The sequence below is a fragment of the Oryzias melastigma genome, linkage group LG9 (genome assembly GCF_002922805.2).
Source record: "Oryzias melastigma strain HK-1 linkage group LG9, ASM292280v2, whole genome shotgun sequence".
NCBI lineage: Eukaryota > Metazoa > Chordata > Actinopteri > Beloniformes > Adrianichthyidae > Oryzias > Oryzias melastigma.
This window is the reverse complement of record NC_050520.1, coordinates 33569164-33586479: the sequence shown is the minus strand read 5'-3', so window position 1 is coordinate 33586479 and position 17316 is coordinate 33569164. Positions and strand designations below refer to the sequence as shown.

Sequence of the window (17316 nt, the reverse complement as noted above, 5' to 3'; positions counted from 1 at the left end):
ACAATACTGGATCTCATCATTTTTTTTTCATTCAGAACTTATTTTTTAATAGTTTATATAAATATTTTGTTTCTTTTCATCAATTCTAAACTCCTTAAATTTACTTTAATCATTTTCAGGACAGCTAACAGCAAGCTAAATTAAATGCCTAAATATTTACCAAATGAAAGCTTAACACACACTTTGACTTGTTAAATACATTTCTTAAAGTTTTTAATTAATGTTGAAAATGTTTAAGAAAAGGGAAAATGAACTGCTCCATGACAAAATAGAAGCAATATTGTTAAAAATTGGCTAAACTTTCTCACACACGCTGTGCAGCAGTTACACTCCTAGTAAAATGTAGTTCTTGTCTTCTTTTTAAGAATTTTACAACTTATTTATTGATGCAGTACTTCGAGGATTTCATTTAGTGTTGTCCCAAATGATTGAGCTTCTTTGATAAATTATGAATCATGTTTATGTCTAAGATTCTTTGCTTTGTTTTACAAAAAGTTTCAACCCCTTTCTCTATTTTTATATTTGCAATTAAACAGAGAAGGAAAGAAAAGTATATAAAACTCTTAGTTAAACATGAATAATTCAATGTTTAAACCACAGAAAGGCCGATTTTGATCTTGAAAACACTCCAGGAGTGAAGCTTAGGCTGGAGTTTCTGTATTAGCAGTACTCAGTGAAGTCTGGCTTCACTGATTGTCTGAGAGTTTCAGAATGAGGGAGAAATCTGCCTGAGAAACCTGTTGATCCAGTTCTTCTTCTGGCTGACAGAGAGCAGAGGTGGTCGTCTGGAAACCAGAGATAAACTGCAGGGAACTCTGTTGATGATGTGACAGTTTGTCAGGATTGTGTCTGAACTTCTGCTGAATATTAGGAGCATTCATAGATTTGCATAACTAATATTTCCACTGAAGTGATGGATGGAAGCACAGCCGGTCTCTCTCTCTCTCTATGTCTTCCTTTATGTCTCTCTGCCTCTCTCTGGTAGAGCTGTAGGTCTTGGATGAAGGAAGCTAATCCTCCTCACTGTCAGTTAGCTTCTCAGCGTCTTTGGTGTCTCTCTCTGGTTTTCTGACTGCTGGTTGAACGTTTAAACATTGCCCGACAGCGGAGGCATGTTTAAAGGTTCTGAACCGCTCCGTTTCTGTTCTGGCTCGTTTTTCAACTTGTGTGGCTTTAATGTGTCTAACATCTTTTTGTTTGTTTCATCTTCTATAGTGTGTGTCGTCCGCCCGCCCGTTTTCACAGTACACAATCACATGGGCTGACACACAGGAGGGAGGGGGGGTGGGAGGCGGGGTTCTGTTGGGGTTCTCCGAATGTGTGTGTGGTGGGGTGGGAGGGAGGGGTGGGTAACAGCTAGTGTTGCTGCGGTAACCGTGACGTGTGCCCAAACACTGGTAAGATCCTCCACTGCCTTTTGTCTCTTGCTTGATGCTTTGCCCTTTTAACCACTGGTCAGTAGAGGCCCCGCCCACTGTATCATAATTGCAGGGGGCGGGGTTTGTTAAGTCAGCTGATTACTCAGTCAGCCAGAGAATTATCTATGAATTGAATCATGGACTCAATCCAGAAAAGATCTCCTTTGGTCTTTTCATCAAGATTAGAATTTTAGCATAAATCTTTTTTTCCATCTCAGATTTTAGCCATAATCAGGGAAGTTTTCACAGATGCACAGTATGATTAGGACTGAGAATCACTGGGTACCTCAGGATACGCGATACATGGCTCACGATATCGATGATATCACGATACTGCCATAATTGGTAAAAAATCTTTTCTAATAATTTATCGAAAAACACATATTTTTGAGAAAAATATATCCCTATTTATTTTCTTATCTTGAACACAATCATGATAAACAACGTATGTCTTATTTATACAACAAATAATTGACACTTTAGTCCAACATTGCTAAAATGAGTAATTCTATGAAAAATTCTATGAAAGCTTTGACACTAATTGAATTTGAATTATCTGTAAAATTCAGTGTTAACAAAGGTAAACATGAACAGCAGTGCCACTACTTAGTGCAAAATTGTTGTAAACAACAGAACAAAAATGAAATAATTCAAGCAGCTGTCATGCACATTGATGCTCACGACAGCCAGTCTCGCAAGGCGTGCCCCCTGTCTACCTCCAAAGGAACATCTCACCAAAGGTTGATTAAAATAATGTTTTACAGCCTCTTTAAATGAAAATAAAAGATCGATTTTTGGCGCAAACCCATTGAGAACCAATTACAGGAATGTCACAATATATCGCAACATCGATATTTTTGCACAACCCTAAATTTAACCATTTGGTGATTCTGTTTTTTAAAATGACAAGCCATTAAGTTGAATTTTGAAATGTTTTTCTTAAAGCTGACAATCAAAGGACATTCCAGTGTACAGGCTGTAATACACGATGACTGTTGAGGAGGTGATACTGCTGGTCAACCTCTGCAAGAAATCAGGTTAAACAGGGTTCAGTGGGACTTTATTTCTTTGCTTTTTTTACTTTATTTAATATTTTTAGATAGATTGTTTAATGCTTTTTCTTAAAAAAAACATGCTTAAGCCTCAAGATTAAGATTTAGTGGAAGTGACCGCTTTAATTCGTGTTACCAAGGGCAGTGTGAGCGTAGCTTGAAGGGTATCATCAAGGGGCAGCTTTTTTTTTCCTGCTTGAAACTAGTTTGAAAGGTGAAGTAGCTAGAACCAGGTAAGTTCACACAAGTAACCACAAGGTGGCTAGCAGTGGTTACATAAAAAAAACTCAGGTTACTATGAAGTAAAACAGTCCAGCTTTACCAAAGGGAAAAAAAATACAATACCAATAAACTTGTTCTAAAATTTTCACCAACATTCTACATTTCTGCGGTAATTTTAATAAACCTTACTATTATATGCTTGTTATATGCAGAAACTAGGAGATCATTTCAAAAACCTTAAAGACGTGTTTATGAAACATTTCAATAGTGTTCTGTTTTGTCATCTAAAGGTGGCTGGATAGCTTAAAACTACGGTCACATATATATGTGTGTGCAACTTAAATGTCAGTTTTTTAGCAAATTTGGCAGGTGGCTACACGGTGGCTGTGCTGTGACATTTGTAATCTGTCAGGTTCTCTCGACCTAAAACATCATAATAACACAAGAGAGGAGGAAGTCAAAGTCAGTTCCTTTAATCACTCGCGAGGAGAACGATCAGAGACGTGCACAGTTACACCGCTCCGAAGCGCTCTGATGCACGCTCTGTCGTCTCAACATTTATACAGCGGTTATGCCCTAGCTGCACAATCATGTTCTTGATAACAGATAAGTACTCGTAAGAAAATCATCAACGCTAAACATATTCTGTTCTGCTTAGTCAGGATCAGTTCCTCCTCAGTGGATGTTCTTGTTCAAGGTGTTGTCCTTATTTGATATCTTGTGGTTGGAGAGCCGCAGAGCCCTGCAGCCCTCTGTATGCTGTCCTGACTTCTGCAAACAGTGAGTCACACAGAATAGAACACTTCACACAGTAAATGTCTCAAATGATAAGGTATAAAAGTAACATAGTTGATAAGAAAAGATAAACTTAAGCAAATGGTGTATAGATGATAAAATATGTACAATTATTCCATCATAATCGAGTCGCATTTTAACACCCTGCGCAGGTTTTAAACAGCAAATTTTGTAGATTCTGCTGATAAGTCAACATTGCACGCTGGCAGTTGTATATGTTCAAGTTCAAGTCAACTTTAAGTCACAAAGTTTTTTTTTTTTAAATAAAATATCTGCATCGTAAATAAAAAAGTTCTAATATTGTGCATCTGTGAGAAAAAAATGTGATTAATAATTCAGTAAAGTTAATTTATAAATCATTTTTGTGGATCTATGACTGTGCTTCATTAAGAAAATATGCTAGAAAAACATCAAACCAAGAAAAATTTAAGTGCATTACCACAAATATAATTAAATTGTGCAAATAATAAAAGATTAGCCTAATCTAATTTGGTTCAGACCATGTCAATAAGAAGCGATTGTCTTAACTGGATTATAACAGTGGACTTTAAAAATGACGGAAAAGTAATTTTCTGGGAAATCCACCCCATGACTCTGCAGAAAGGCTCCATACTGCTTGTAAATAATGTCTGGCTGCTGAGTAATCGGCACTCCTCACTGTTGCAGTAGTTGTTGCTTTAAAAAAACATCCTTACCTGCCGGCTGCTGCACTGATAAAAATGAAGTGATTTTTCTGCACACCTTCCTGACACCAAAAATCCTCTGTCATTTTTCTGAAAGTGCAATGAGAGCACAATCCGGTAGTTTTGTCTCGGGTACAGCGGGTTAAGGTTTCTTTTGAGGGGAAGTCTTCATGATCGAACCACTTTCAAAATATTCTTCAAGAAAAATTCCAGTCTTATATATTTGCTGTTATTCTAAAATTGTACTTTAATCCAGAATCATGGTAATTCCTAAAATTAAGATGTTTCCTCATTGTAATTATTTTCAATTGGATTTTCAAAGCAGTTTTTATTACTTTCATAACAGGTGAAAAAGTTAAAGCTAACTGCTGAAGTTCTAACCTAGTTTTGTCGGCGGATCACGACTTTGAAAGATCGTGCAAACATTGGACAGTTTGCAGTCAGAATCCTGCCTCAGTGGCTGGACTGCACCCCTCACACCGAACACCCCAGTGAGGGCTATTTTAAGAATAATGGAAGCAACAACCTGTCAACCCGTCACAGCAGCTGCACAAAGAGCAGCAGCTCTATCAACACAAAAACACCATTCAGAGGTACTTCCTCCTGGATTGAGTCTGACTCTCCAGATTTTCCTCTTTTTATTTCCAACTCTTCCTTGAAAGAAACCTGTAAAGCAGATCTGCGACATTCTGGATTTTTCTATGTTGTTTTTCTTCACTGAGCTCTTGTGCAGAAGCTAAGAGATGAAATGCTTGCAGGTAGAGTTTTAAAGCAATTATCCTAAGATTCCAAGCTATTTTCTTCTTTAATCTCTTGAACATTCAATAAAACGGAGATTTACTTTTTATTTATTTTCTGGCGTCAGGAGATCTCGGTGATTAAAGCTGTTTATTATGGACATTAGTTTTTTTGTTTCATATTTTCAGCATCAAATCATATAATATTCTTGTTCTTATTCTGGCAGTAAGCAAAAATTAATACCTAGGTGAAAAAATTATTACGTTTTAGAAAGTCTTTAAAAACAAAATACAGCATATACACATTTATTTTTGATAAAAAGATACATACTTTTTTGTATTCATCTGACTATATGTGTAGTTAAATGTGTGGTATTTTTGGCAAGTTAACGTTACAAAAACAGCTGATTACCAATTTCCCTTTAATTCTAGCGTATTTGGTCTCAAAATGACACAAATCTAGTTTGTCATAAAATTGTAGGAAAATAAAGAACACTTTTACGTCCCAATCCGAATTCCTCCCTTCCACTACACGTAGCCCTCCAAATAGAAAGTTATCAAAAGATAGTGTCTCAGATTTTGGACGACACTTTTGCTCGATAACGTCACCAATGGTCGCCAGTTAGCTAACATTAGCGCGGAGCTTCCAGCGCTCGAATATACATAACAACAGCAGTTTTATAACTTTTAAAAGGTCATGCTACAACTAAAAATAATATATTTATATATATATATATATATATATATATATATATATATATGTACATTTTTTCTAAGTCGTAATTTTTAATTAACAATATTTTTCAATCTAAAAGTAATGTGTGTCTTGTAAACTGAATAAAAACACCAACAAGAAGAAAAATAAAAATCAATAGCATCATGACTAGGGGAATTGAGCAAGTTTTCTCCCTTGGCTTCTGCATTATTGTCACATTATGAAGAAAAAGTTTCTGCATTCACAGTGGCAGCCATCAGAGCAGCAGTTAGCTTACAATGTTAGCATTCCTCACGCTACTACGATATCTTGTATTTCACTAAACTTAGCTTTCATTATAAATATTTTTTGTTTTTTTTCTTAATGTCAAAATGTTTTAGCTGATACAATGAAAGGGTACCGTATATCTTTCAATAGTTGCCCCGGTGTTTATTCCAAAAATGTGGCAGGCGACCCTGTGTTTATTAGAAACTGGTGTTTTTTGTCTCACAGACAGATATTAAAGATTAAAATGGAGGTTTTGCTTGCTTCTTGTTGAGATTTGTGAGTCAAATCAAGTATTTTTTTGTTAATTTATTCACATTCAACATAACAAAATAAAATAATACATGTTCAAATCTTCATTTGGTGAAGAAAGGTCACTTAAAGTAAAATCTTATCTCAGCTTGTCCTGAGTGAAGTTTTCCGTGTTCTCTCATGGATGCAACTCCATAAAGTCTCAGACTAAGTGTTATAGAGTCTGCAGTCAGTACTTCCGGGAGGGGGACAGAAAGTGTTCTTTGAAGACCTTTAAGGTAAATCCCTGTTTCCGTAAATCCTTCATAGGCATTTTCCAGAGTTTTTTCTTATCGAGAAATATTGTTTGGGAGGTAACGGACTATTAGGGGGATTAAGGTCACATTGGGGCCTTTTAGATTCCAAAGTAAAGGCAGATTCTTAACTGTCTTGATAAGATCTCCAGAGGTTTTTTATGGCTTTGGAAGGTCTTGGAATGCATTCTTGATTATACTGGACTCGCAGTTCTTCCTTAATTTCTCATCCTTGGGTAAATCAAACAAGTCAGAAGTCATCGTAGCATGCTACACTTACAACAACACAGTGCCACAGACTCTACACGATCCGGGGTGGTTGGGTGGATCTTAAAGGATCCCGGCTACTGTTAGAGGCGTCATCTAATAGTAACAGATACCTGTTAGACCCGGCGGCTATTGTAGACTGGTGTCAATTAGGAATGGGCCACAACTGGAAGATATACGGTTCATCTTTAGCTCTTTCCAAGTGGGTCTTTAGAGAAAATGTTAGCTTGCTAAAATGTGAAAAGCAAAACAGTTTAGAAAAATTCTTACTGCCAGGAATTCCATATTTTTTTGTTTTTTAGTTTTTTTAGCTACTAACTTTAATTTAATGACATGTTAGCTTGTTCTGTGGGGAATGCTAACAGTATTAGCCAGCTGTTGGGGCTCAACTAGAGCGCAGACTTCTCTTTGCAGTGCGACTCGTTTTTGGTGAAGAAAAGCACCAGCCACAGTTCAGAGTGTCTCAGGGGGGCTTTTCTGTGCCGAGACAAACGGCTGTGATTGTCAGAGTGAACTCCCAGCATGCAGTTTGGTGGTGCTCAACACTGACCCGACGCCTGAAGCCCCAAGTGTTTGCGTGTTTTAATTGAGCACTTTTAAATTACCTCTGTGAATTCAAAGTGGAGTGTTGCAGTGTGTAATCAGACCGTGAATGAGGACAGTGTGTAACTTCCTGCTGCGTGTGTGTGTTGTGTACGGCACAGGCCTGCTGGGCCTCCAACTGATCAACGGTAAGAACGAGTCAGCTCACATTGCGGACGCCGTCGCCGTGGTTGCTCAGTCTCTGCAGGAATTGTTTGAGAAAGAGAACATCACAGAGCCCCCGCGAGGATGCGTAGGAAACACTAATATCTGGAGGACCGGCCCGCTCTTCAAAAGGTCAGAGCACAGCCTTCAGGCTACAATCAGTTCTCAGTCTGACGTTTATGTTTCCTATCTTTCACTGTTATGTCATGTTTTTTAAATGTTATGATAATTTGCATAAGCTGGCCTTACTTTATCTGTCGTTTGTTTCAGTGGAATTGTGGGTGTTTGTCCTATATCTTGAGATATTTGCAGTTAAATTATTTTCACTGATAGAAAAAGTTTTTGTGTAAAATCTCACCATACATGGCCCCATTCATCCTTTCCTTGAAACCAATCAAGTTGTCCTGTCCTTTTTTTAAAATTTGGAAAACTAACCCCGACATTTCTGCTGGTTTGATTTCCAGATCCAGTCATTCATAGTGAGAATATCTGATAGCTGGACTGTTAAGCTTGTCTTAATCCAAGAGTAAACTCTTAATTTTAGAGTTAGTTTAGTGGAATGTTCCTGTTTTTTTAAACATCCTGTCTCAGGATTCAGAGATGGTTCTTACATGAGCTTGGTGAATCTATTCAAATTTGAGTTTGACAAATTTCTAACACAAGCAAAGAAAACATTAAGTGTCAACAAAGTTAGCATGGTTGGAAAATCTTAGACAATTTAAGAGAAAAAGAGAGCTGAAAAAACTATCTCAAAAGTTTTTTGACCGTCATTGGGTCATACACGATGAATCAGAGATATCAATAGAGTTTTCTCCCAAAATTTGTTCAAAATGTTCCCAATTCACCTCAGTTTGTAGCTCTGCAGAGACTCAATGATGGTGGTTGGTAAAACCAGTTATATCTGAGTACTTGACATTGTTTACTGAGGGCTAGAGCTGGTAAACAAATCTATCTGACACTTTCATTCTAATAGACTGACATGTTTGTTGAATTGCATCTCAGGGTTGTGGGGTCATATGTCTGCTCTGACTGGACCTTGTGCTACCCACACACCTGCCACACCTCCCTTTTGGTCTATGACAATTGGGGCTCTTGTCGTAGAGCCGGTTAGCTTGATAAACCAGTCAAATCATATATTTTGTGGTACAAGCACCAAATTTGCCATGAATGTTCCTTAGGATCCCCTGTTTTGCAAAAGCATGTTTGCCATGAGAAAAAAGACATCACGGTGGCTATTTTCAAAGATTGCAGCCACACACTGAATTGTTGCAAACATATTCCATTTCTGTTTGCCCCAGTCTTAACAATACATGAGCTAGTAATGCCCAAAATCTTCTTCACCTTTCGGCTTATCCCTTTCGGGGTCGCCACAGTGAAAAAGCACCTACTGTTTCGCATCAGTGATTTGGCAGAGATTTTATGCCAGATGCCCTTCCTGACACAACCCTGTTATTGAAGGGCAGTTAGGGAGCAGCGTCAAGGGTCTTGCCCAAGGACTCAATCTGGATGGAGAACAGTGGACACCCTGGGGATTGAACCCAGGGCTCCTGATGCCCAAAATGCAGTATTTTAACTTCAAGGGTGGATTGGAGATGGGAAGGACATACAACAAGTGTTAAGGATAGGGATGGTAATGTATTGACAGGTGTCAGTAGTGTGATGGAAAGCTGCTGTATGTCTATTGTGGGCTCCCCTAGCCTACCCCCATGTATTACATTCTGGTCAACATCTCAAACGCACTTCCTCATTTCTGCAGAAACACATATTTGTATGTGTTCAGGTATGTTTGATGTATGATAAATCTCTGTATAAATCAGTAGGATCTCTAGAATGAAAGAGGTTTATTTGAATAAACCTTGTGAGTTTTTTAAGTATTACATACCCTAATACGGTAACATAAAAAGTGCACAGCTCCTGTTTTGTCAATGCATTTAAATGGAAAGTTTAAAAAGTATATAGTTCTAATATTATTTTGAAGCATAATGAATCAGTGAAAAACAGATTTATGTGTAATTGTGCGTCAGACTGACTTGACACTTGTTTGCCTCTGTGGTGTCAGGTTTAATGAGCCACGCTGAGTGTGTTCTCGGTTTCTGTGTTTTCGTCTCAGTGTGGACTCGTTTCCCTCAGCTCATAACGAGAACGCACGCCTCACACTTCACTGATCTGATCAGTATTCAGCGGAGTCAGAGTGACACAACTGGGATAATAAACCTCCCTGTCGCTCCTCGTCCCCCCCCTCTGGTGACCCAAATAAACCATTGGTCAAGCTAGATTCTTGTTTGTGCTGTCCAAAGTCATCAGCATCCAGAACATTACCTGCAGTCATAAACATTGTATATGCATCACTGGGAGCTAACCCGGGATGGCAGCAGAGCTTTAAAGACTCTTAAAGTGTCACAAATATAACTGAACCAAATTCTAGTAAATAAGTCTTTTTCGTCTCCTCAATTCAATTTTTCTTGCTTATTTTGTTTATTGACAAAATATTTTTCTTATTTGCTTACACTGAAAACAATCCAACTTGTGAAAGTAAACTATATTATGTTCTGCTTTTTCTTTTATACATTTGCATAATAATATGATAAACTGGTAATGAAAAATAAAATGATGAAATGATAAATAGTGGTGGTGCTTAAAAAATCCATGAGGTGCTGTTTGCCAACAATGCTTTGGACTGTTATCTCCCTTTTTTATCATTTTATCATTGATTGTTTGGTATATTTACAAAACTAGACCTGATTTGTATTTCCTTTGTAAATGTGATCTACAATAGATTAATATTTAGATCAAAAAAGTTTTAATTTCTAAAATTCTCAGACTTGTAGATTTCAAAATTCCACTTTCCTGATTTTTGATTGGCTCCCCAGAGTGCTGATGTCATCAAAGTACCCTGATGGGTTGACGGGCCGAATCGAGTTCAATGACGACGGAGATCGGCGCTTCGCTACCTACAGCATCCTTAATTATCAGCAGAAACCCGGCCGTGTTGTCCAGGTTGGAATCTTCAACGGAACTCAGGTATAGCTCAGGTCCTACACCTGCATGCACACCTGCACAATCTCCTGGATTTACACCTAGAAACACTTCTGCATACACACCTAGATGCACAGCTGCATACACGATTGAAAACCCATCTGCATGCACACCTGGATATACACCTGCATGGTGCATGCACACCTGCAGAGTCTCTTGGATACACATCTGGAGAAACACCTGGATACACTCTAGGATGCACAATTAGGTGCACATCTAGCCAGAGGCTTTAGTGCAGTTGACACTCAAAAGTAACTCAAGCTACCAGGTGTTTCTTCAAAGTTCAAAAGTTTATATTGACCTAAGCCTAAAATAAAAATAAATGAAGAAGATTGTTAACACCTGTCGATACTTAAAGCATGTCAACGGGACAAGAAAGCTTGTGTCTTCTAGCTGGACCATCAGTCAGGAGACCTACAGGGTCAGAAGGACACGGCAGGGTGTAATTGTTTGCACAGTCATTGATTATTGATCACAACAGACTATAGTTTGGTCAGAGACATTTCCAGCCTCACTGTGAGCTGACCTGCACTCAAACCTGTGCTGCAGTCAGCCTCACAGCCTCCCTCCTCCTGAAATATGTATAGACAGATGCACTTCTGATGTTGTCTTTTAGTCACGATGAGATGTGCCTGCAGCAACGTTACATCTGTGTTTGCTTGTTTTTGTGTTTCAGGTTGTGATGAATCCTCAGAGGAAGATCATCTGGCCTGGAGGAGAGACAGAGAAACCAGTGGGATACCAGATGTCAACCAAGCTGAAGGTGATGCTTCTGCGTGGTTTGTTCTTCAGCTTTTTTTTTGGTATCTTGTTTGTTTTTTATTAGAATTTTTAAATAGTTTTTTTTTTTTTTTTTTTACAACCCTTACAAAAGTAAAATATCTCCAAACATGTTTATACTCACAGAGGAACATTCAAAAACAAGGATTCAGAAAACATTAAAGGCAGACAAATGAGGACATCACAAACAAACAAGACTGCAAAAAGCATGATCAGAAGAGTTTTTGAGTATGAATTGGTAACAGACATTCTTTGGCTGCTGGGGGGGTGAAAGGGGGTGGGGGTAGATGTCTCCGCTTCCTAACCCCCGAGAATGAGGGGGCAACATTGTAGCTAAAAGGAGGTTTGATTTAAGTTACTTCATAGAATTGTACCTGCCGTAGTGAGAGTTTTAGGGTTTTGTTTTTGTCGTGTGTGCTCAGATCGTGACCATCCACCAGGAGCCGTTTGTTTATGTGAAGCCAACAAAGAGCGACGGAACGTGCAAAGAAGAATACACTGTAAATGGAGTCCTGATAAAGAAAGTGATCTGTACTGGACCCAACGGGACCATACCAGGTACGTAGAGCCCTTAGCTCCTCCTGTGAGGACCTCCAGTCAACTGAAAGTGTGTTTGTGTGGAAAGGTCAACCCATCGTCCCTCAGTGCTGCTATGGCTTCTGCATTGACCTGCTCATCAAGCTGGCTATGAGCATGAACTTCACCTATGAGGTGCACCTGGTGGCTGATGGGAAGTTCGGCACGCAAGAGCGGGTGAGTTGGGTGTCATGTGGTTTGAATCTACTGGTTATTTAGGAGTTAGTCCTCGTGTATTCCATAAGCTAACAAGAGACTTTTAAAATGGTTTCCCAATGATATGGGTGTTTGCACCAAGCTGTCAAGCTAGGTTCAAACCAGGCACATTGAAGAACCCCCGCATTGCTGGTTCTTGAACACACATGTGCCCCATTGTGTTCACACCGGACTGTCTCTACCTGACACTCGCAAACACCCACCAATTATAGATTTAATGCAAAATGTCGAAGTGGTTCAAATCTCGTGAATTTTACTTCAGGCTTTTTCTTTCCCAGCTTTGTTACAATATATAAAATACTTGGTGTCAGCTGGACACAATCCGCAATTATTAATTTCTCCTCCACATTCTCATCCCCGAGTCGTCACATATTGATGTTTGGTTAAGGACCCCTCCGTGTTATTTTTTAGCGTTTTGGGTGCCGCCAACTCGCCGTTTTTTGACATGCTGGCTGTTCCAATTAAATTAGGGGTCAGAACCTCGGGGTGTGGCCGATACAATTTCCCTAACCCTGTACCCTAACCCTGAGCCTGGTCTGCGTCCGGTTCTGCGCACCGAATGGTGTCTAACAATGGCACACACATTCCAGAAACGCACGCTTCTTTATTTGATCTTATTTAGTGGATGACAGTGTCCTTTTCAGTGCAAAATCAGTTTAAACATGTTTTATGTTGTGTAGAATTTATTATAAACTAGTTCTTTCAGTATTTTCGATTTCAATCAATTTTAAAAAGAAAAACAATCTGACAATTTATCACATCTGAGACTTTTAACTTGTATTTATTTGAGAGAATAGTTTAACTCTTTCTATTTAATCTCTATACTCTATAAAGACTGGACAGCTAGTATTTGGTACAGAAATAGAGCGAGCATTTGCAATTCTGTGGTGATGTGAATGGGAGGAAGAAAGCTTGGGAGGAATAATGAGCAGCGAGGAACTGAAGAGGAGGAGAAACTGAGCAGCAGTCACGACCATAAACGGCTTGACCTCCACAAGGTCACACCCAAAGGAAACAAGCTGTTGCTAGTTTTGAATATACAAACACCGTGATGCTTATTAATTCAGAAATCAGCAGTAGAAGTGAAAGAAGTTGAACTCTGTGGTTTCTCATTTAGGCCACTTCTCTGACGAAGGGTCAGCAGAGGCAGCATCATTCTTGGAAGACGAGTGCAGATAGAAAAGCTGACTTTCTTTGGAGTCGCCTGCAGCAAAAGATTCACTTTAACATTCATGTTTACAGAGCAGAGAACAAGATCCCCGCTAAAACCCACAAGCACACACCAGCAGTCTTACTGTGACGCCTCAAACTCCCTTCACTGCTGATGTCTTTGAACAGTTCTTTCTGGAGCAGAAAGACTGATGGACCTCTGGGTTCTTTTTCTGATTCTCTGCTGATCTTCCTCTTTTGGAAGTTCTGAATTCTGTTTGGTTTGAGAAGTGCTGAGCTTTTTTGTTGGTTTGGCTTCTTGAGTTTGCTCAAGCTGGAGCTTCCCTTCAGCAGATTTCAGTTTGAAGAAAAGTCCTGACAGATTTTACTGACGATGCAGAGATCTTTTATTCTGTTTAGTCTGGCTTATGCACATTCTGAAACCGCATTCATTTCTGTAGCTACATTCACACCGGCCTCGGCAACCCGCGTTTAAGTCACTACTTCCAATGAGAAGTCTGTGTAAACACATGCATATGCATATTTTGGGTTTCCTCGTTTAAAATTCTTACATTTGTGCTTAGCTACGCACATTTAGAAGACTGTTTTTGATTCCCAGAGTGCGCAATGAGTTTCATCCAGTGTGGGTCCTGGGATAAGAACCTTTACACTACTACCTAAGCTATAACAATGTCTCCACTGACTGGGAAACTGCACAAACTGTATTTGCAGTAATAAATTCACTTAATATAAATGTGACATTTTCGAAAAAAGTCACATTTATTGAAAAGAAAAAGTGTTTGCGGTTAAAGAAGGTAGTTTTTTTAGATGTATTTAAACTAACATATTTTGCAAAACTGCAATGGAAACACTGTATTTTAATTAAATGAGTCATGTGACCAACAACCGGATACCACGCTTAACTGTGCAGTGCCTTAGGCTCCACAAGAGGTTCCAGATCATCACACAGCTCATAAAAAGTTGAGTGTGTCATGGGGAATTGTTGGATCCACAGCTCCTCTGTAAATTCTTCCCTGCTGTGTCTATCCTCTGTGGCTGCTTCAACGTAGCTTGTCGTTCAATAAGACGCCGCCATCGCCTTTGATCAGTGCCAGTGCTGCGAAAGAAATGTGGATGTATCTGCTGTAAATTAAAGTATTGTTCACATTCATTGTTGTGTTTTTGAATGACTTATTGTGCACGTTGGTTTGTGTTTATTTGCATAATTATGATTTAATGGAAACAATGTGATTGGAAATTGTGTGTTTTTTTGACATTTCTAAAATTTGATAACGATTTGCACATATGTGTCAAGGTCAGAAGGTTTTGTAGTCAAAGGAGGGCCTAAATCTGGGTCTCCCCGTGCTGGTCTCCAGCCTGGATAAAATACAGGGTTGGGTCAGGAAGGGCATCCAGCGTAAAAATATCAAGCTATGAAAAGCTGAATTGCTATGTGGATCCCTGAAGGGATATGCTGAAAAGGTGACCAACAAAAGGGCCTCAGATTTGGTTGTGACGTATAGACAGCGTCCCCTTTAGTTCCAACAAATTCTCATTCCCAAGTCATCACATTTTGACGCATAGTTAAAGACCCCTCTGCGTCGAGTTTTGATGTTTTGAGAGTTCCCAACTCATTGTATTTTGACGTGCTGGCTTTTCCAATTAAATCAAGGCTCCTCAACCTCCGGGTCGCAAACCAGTATTGGTCCGGTACCGGGACATGGACCGCACCATCGGTACTGGTTCCGGACACAGAACCGGTACCAGGTCTGGGTTGGGGTCCGGTCTGCATCCCGAAAATCGAGGATCCCTTATTAGCATTTTCCCCTGTCTGTAGCCCGGTACCAAGCGGCCCTCTGACCAGTATTGGTCCACATAATTAATGGGAACAGCCAGCATGTGAAAAAAATGACGAGGTGGGGACATCCAAAACATCAAAAACGGATGCGGAGGGGTCCCAACCATACGTCCATATAGGACAAGTTGGGAGTGAGAATGCAATGGTACAGGGGTTGACCCGTAAGGGTAAAGGGTCATAGAGAGGAGTGGCCAGTTGAAGGGACATCTTAAGGGGAGTACAGGTGTGTCTTGAAAAAATGGAATGTACCATTGTTGTGTGCAGTAAGTGTAAAGTATTTGTAAGGATACTGGAAGATTGGTTTCCAGCTCAATCTGCCACATTTTGGGAGAGTAAAAAAATGTAAAATCTGTACAACACAACTGTATTTCTCATACATCACCCTTTCTAGCGTATTGTGTACTGTATGTGTCGGCCACAGCATACTCTTATAAAATGTGCATGAATATTTGCGTTCCCCTCACAGATTTGCCCCTTTTTTGCCCGCTGACAGCCCATATCGTACCCAACTAAGTATTACTCCTTAAATGAAACCCTACCAACCCTTTGATGCTATCAGTAAACTACAGCCTTTCTTTAAACCAATATAAAAGCACACCTACAAGACCATTCAAGATGCTGAAGCCACACCCACAACTTTCTTTGTATTTCAATAATATTTGTAACCAGCAAGCTATTTTTTTATCTACTGATACATTTTGACTTTTTTGGTAAAAATAAATATCTGGACGTCAGACTGCTGTAAAAAAATATGGGTCTGTTTTAACGACCTGACTTGATAAATATGACTGAGTTCGATGCTCTTTTCTCTAATACAACAGGTTTATTCTGGCAATAATAAATAAATGCATTTGTTGAGAACTGTAAAGATAAGTGTTTCAATTCAATCAAAAGCTTTTTATCAAAAACAGTTCATCCTTCACTGAACCATTTATTTGTTTTGGTAAAACATGTGTCTCTTGATGTTTCAATCAATCATCTTTTGTCAGTAAATAAATACTTTTTTTGAAAACATAATAGTTTTTTTCATTCTTCCTTCTGTTAACGTTATAATGAAATACTGCTTCAATTCCAGCAGCTACTGCTGTTGAATGTTGTTCAAATTCAGACAGTGTTTACTCCTTCGTAAAGGCTTCGGTTTATTTGTGCATTCCCTTGACTTTTTTATGTCTTTATTTTGAAAAGGAAGATTTTCCTGTCCATGCATGTTCACACTGTGTTTTAGTCTGCAAATATTATTTTAGATAATTTTCATCATTTTTAATTCCCCTGTATATTTTTTTTTATCTTGACCTGATCCATTCCACTCTCTTTGGGGTCCAGATGACTCCAACCATATATTGATGCATGATTCCTTCCATGACAAATGTGGACAAAGGTGGACAGGATTTTATGTCTGCCATGGACATTCGTGAAACTCAGAAATCAAGGATAAAAAGAAGTTCAGCGCACTGTCTTGTCGGGTCCAGATGACCCCACTTTTAATGTAAACAAGCTAAGGAGAGCAAAAGGGTTACCCAGAAAAAAAGCGGAAACGAACTATGTGTGCTTGCACTGTTTTTTAGCTCTCTTACATGTCCTCCTCAACAATTCCAATGTTCTTCCTTGTCACTCCAGACTTCCTCAGGCATTGAGACAAATTTGAACACCCTGTGATTTTTAAGCTCTCCCACTTAAAAAATTATGGAACGGTCTGCAATGTATAATCTTAAGTGTATATCCACTGTGAGAGACAAAATCTAAAAAAAATCTGGAAATCACACCGTAGGATCTTTTTAATAATTTATTTGTATGCTACTTCTCCAAGTAAGTATTTGTACATCTGTCTATCAGATAGACTTCTGACCCTCAAAGATCTGTTAGTTCACCTTTAAAAACTCCACCTTCACTCCACTTATCTTAAATTAGAAGCACCTGTTTGAGGTCATTAGCTGCATAAAGACACCTGTCCTCTCCATATAATCAGTAAGACTCTTATTGCTAACATGTCAAGACCAAAGAGCTGTCCAAAGACACCAGAGACAAATTGTAGACCTCTAAAAGACTGGGAATGACTACAGGGCAACTGCCAAGCAGTTTGGTGAAAAAAGATCCACGGTTGGAGCAATTCTTGGAAAATGGAAGAAGCTAAACATGACTGTCAATCTCCCTCGGACTGCGGATCCATTAACACTAGAATTCCTAAGCCTGCGCAAATTTGCGCAGGGAAGAGTCCCCCCCCCCTTTAGTCCGAGAGCCCATTGTTGTGTCATGGTG

At 39.1% G+C, this 17316-nt stretch overlaps 1 protein-coding gene across 4 annotated transcripts in view; it reads left to right on the top strand.

Moving 5' to 3' along the window:
• The window catches only part of grin1b (glutamate receptor, ionotropic, N-methyl D-aspartate 1b), a 93899-nt gene that overhangs the window by 35700 nt on the left and 40883 nt on the right, over positions 1–17316 (top strand). For all 4 annotated transcript variants that reach the window (XM_024276357.2, XM_024276355.2, XM_024276358.2 and 1 more), the window contains 5 exons: positions 7403–7577; positions 10316–10466; positions 11158–11244; positions 11684–11819; positions 11887–12014. In XM_024276357.2, the coding sequence (XP_024132125.1) occupies positions 7403–7577; positions 10316–10466; positions 11158–11244; positions 11684–11819; positions 11887–12014 (677 nt within the window). The remainder of the gene's footprint in view (positions 1–7402; positions 7578–10315; positions 10467–11157; positions 11245–11683; positions 11820–11886; positions 12015–17316) is intronic.